Below are 2439 nucleotides of genomic sequence, written 5' to 3' on the forward strand. Positions count from 1 at the left end.
TGTCCGTCTGTCCGTCCGTTTCTACGCAAACTAGTCTCTCAGTTTTAAAGCTATCGGGCTGAAACTTTGCCAAAAGTCTTATATCTTTTGCAGGTAGTATATAAGTCGGAACCAGCCGGATCGGACAACTATATCTTATAGCTCCCATAGGAATTTTTTAAATTATATCCTTGGTGTTTTTTAACATATAACCTCCTACGCTTGGAAATACCATTTTTTAATTATTAATTAATTTTATTAAAATTGGACGAATATATCATACAGCTGCCATAGGAAAGATCGGAAAATTGGTAGGAAAATAATATGAAACAAATTATAGCTTCGGTGCTTTTAAACATATAACCTCCTACGCTTGGAAATAAAATTTTTCAATTAGTTCTGAATTTGGAATTTAATTTTATCAAAATCGGACGACTATATCATATAGCTGCCATTGGAACGATCGGAAAATTGGTGGGAAAATAATATGAAACAAATTATAGCTTCGATGTTTTTTGACATATTATCTATTGGGACTATTGGCAATATCATTTTTTGTATTTTTAAATGTAATGATTATAACTGCAAGGGTATACAAACTTCGGCTTGCCGAAGTTAACTTTCTTTCTTGTTTTTTATTTATTTTCTAAAAACCGGAATGCTCTGTATATGCATTGCTCCGATAGAAACGACCTGCAAGGGTACATAAACTTCGGCTTGACGAAGATATCCTTCTTTCTTGTTATACCAGTTACTCGTAGAGTAAAAGGGTATACTAGATTCGTCGGAAAGTATGTACCAGGTAGAAGGAAGCGTTTCCGAACCCATAAAGTATATATATTCTTGATAAGGATAATTAGCCGAGTCGCAGCGCTAGTTTATTTCAGCAGGGTGCCACGCCCACAAACGACTATAACACCCAAATTTTTTTATATTTTGTAAAAATTCAAATGAGATTTAGTTCTTATCAATTAATGCATCATGTCACATAGGAAGGGGGTGGGGTAGGGAGATAAGATAAAGTTTCTTAAGCAGTGGTGTCCACACACAAACAATAATACGTAAGACTTGCATTTGTGTGCGTAAATGTAAGGCGCTTGCCAAAGCCACATGACCGTTTACAGGTCGGTGTCGCGGCAGAGAGCCGGCAGAGGACTACCAGACTCGCAAGTCAGGCCAGTGGGCACCACTGTTTAAAGTAAAGGTTCATCCTAATTCGATCCGATTATCCGATTTTTACAAACTCTCATATACAATTTTATAAAATGGGGGTGAGGGTATGGCCTTAAAAGTTGTACTAAAAAAGCAGCCCTAATGACATAGTCTTAAATACCTAAGCATGTACATATACAACAGTATTAAATTGTTATTTTTTAAAATTTTTTTTTAGATTTGCATTTTCTTGAGTGTCTGCAGTTATCCCGCATCGCGGGATGTCACTTAAATCCCCTGCGATACTGTCTAGCCTCAGTGGCCACAGCATTCGCTGATGTTTCGAGAACTTACCAGCTGGCCTACTGTTATACAGTTTTGCATAGTAGCCCTCGGCGTAAACTACCCATTGTTTCCGTCCGTGGAAAATGTAAGACCGAGGAAAAGCTTGAAACGTTATTCCCCTTCAACCACTATGTGCTAAAGCTGTAAGTATTCATCATATAATTCCTTATATGCCAATATACAAAAGTCCTTATTCATTTTAAGATCGAAGAAGTATATTGAGGCCAACTTCATAGTTCACCAATGCAAAGGCACGGATAATTGTGTGTGTGGCTCTACCAATAAGTCCCTTTCTACACCACCAGATGACGAGGAGGACGATTTCATTATATCGGACATGCTAAAGCATTTGGAAATGTCTACGAAGCAATAGTTTGACAAAAACGGTACCCTTTCATCTTCACCGTCTTCCGCGACTTACCATTTAACTTATTTAAGAAATGTGATGAAGTTATGGACTCTAAGTTACCTTTACCAGTGAAAAAACAGTTTCAACGAATTTATTTGTCTTTAAAAAACATACGTGTAATTAATAAACGAAAACCAAAGGGAACACCAGCCTTGTGAGATTTTTGTATTCGTTCATTATCTATATCGTTTTAATTGGTCTACGCGTCGTCCCTCTCCCCTTACCCAGGATGAGAGTTCTGTGGACAGAGAGTGCAGTCATGTTTTAAAAACTCTCCGATTTTAGTTTACGTTTTTAGCATACAAACTAGGAGAGCGGCCGGAAATTCCTCGAGGAGGCGACGGACAAAGGCTGACCCTATTAGGAAGAGCAGCGTACTGACGAGAACGCCAGAAAAAGTGTGAAGTACGAGGGCAAGAGGCCTAGCTCCCGCTCAGCAGGAGAGGCAAGCAGCCCAAAAGCTGCCGGATTAGACCTGGGTATGAAAGCCAGGGAGTTTGAGGAAGCTAATGCGATGCACAAGGCACCGGCAACAAAGCCAGTAAAAGGGAAAA

General features: G+C 38.9%; 1 protein-coding gene across 1 annotated transcript; it reads left to right on the forward strand.

Annotated features, from left to right (window-relative positions):
• The first annotated feature begins 637 nt into the window (after positions 1–637).
• On the forward strand, positions 638–2014 carry LOC119562572 (RNA polymerase I-specific transcription initiation factor RRN3-like). The gene is made up of 3 exons (XM_037875785.1): positions 638–680; positions 1370–1619; positions 1681–2014. Exons 1-3 carry the CDS (start codon positions 638–640, stop codon positions 1847–1849), a joined length of 462 nt encoding a protein of 153 aa, XP_037731713.1. The 3' UTR covers positions 1850–2014.
• The last annotated feature ends 425 nt before the right edge of the window (positions 2015–2439 follow it).

This window comes from Drosophila subpulchrella, unplaced genomic scaffold (assembly GCF_014743375.2).
Source record: "Drosophila subpulchrella strain 33 F10 #4 breed RU33 unplaced genomic scaffold, RU_Dsub_v1.1 Primary Assembly Seq63, whole genome shotgun sequence".
Lineage (NCBI taxonomy): Eukaryota > Metazoa > Arthropoda > Insecta > Diptera > Drosophilidae > Drosophila > Drosophila subpulchrella.

Coding starts and splice junctions, on each gene's coding strand:
- LOC119562572 (XM_037875785.1), top strand. CDS start 638: ATGCTCTGTATATGCATTGCTCCGATAGAAACGACCTGCAAGG. Junction 681..1,369: donor GATAGAAACGACCTGCAAGG/GTACATAAACTT, acceptor ATTTTTTTTTAG/ATTTGCATTTTCTTGAGTGT. Junction 1,620..1,680: donor AACCACTATGTGCTAAAGCT/GTAAGTATTCAT, acceptor ATTCATTTTAAG/ATCGAAGAAGTATATTGAGG.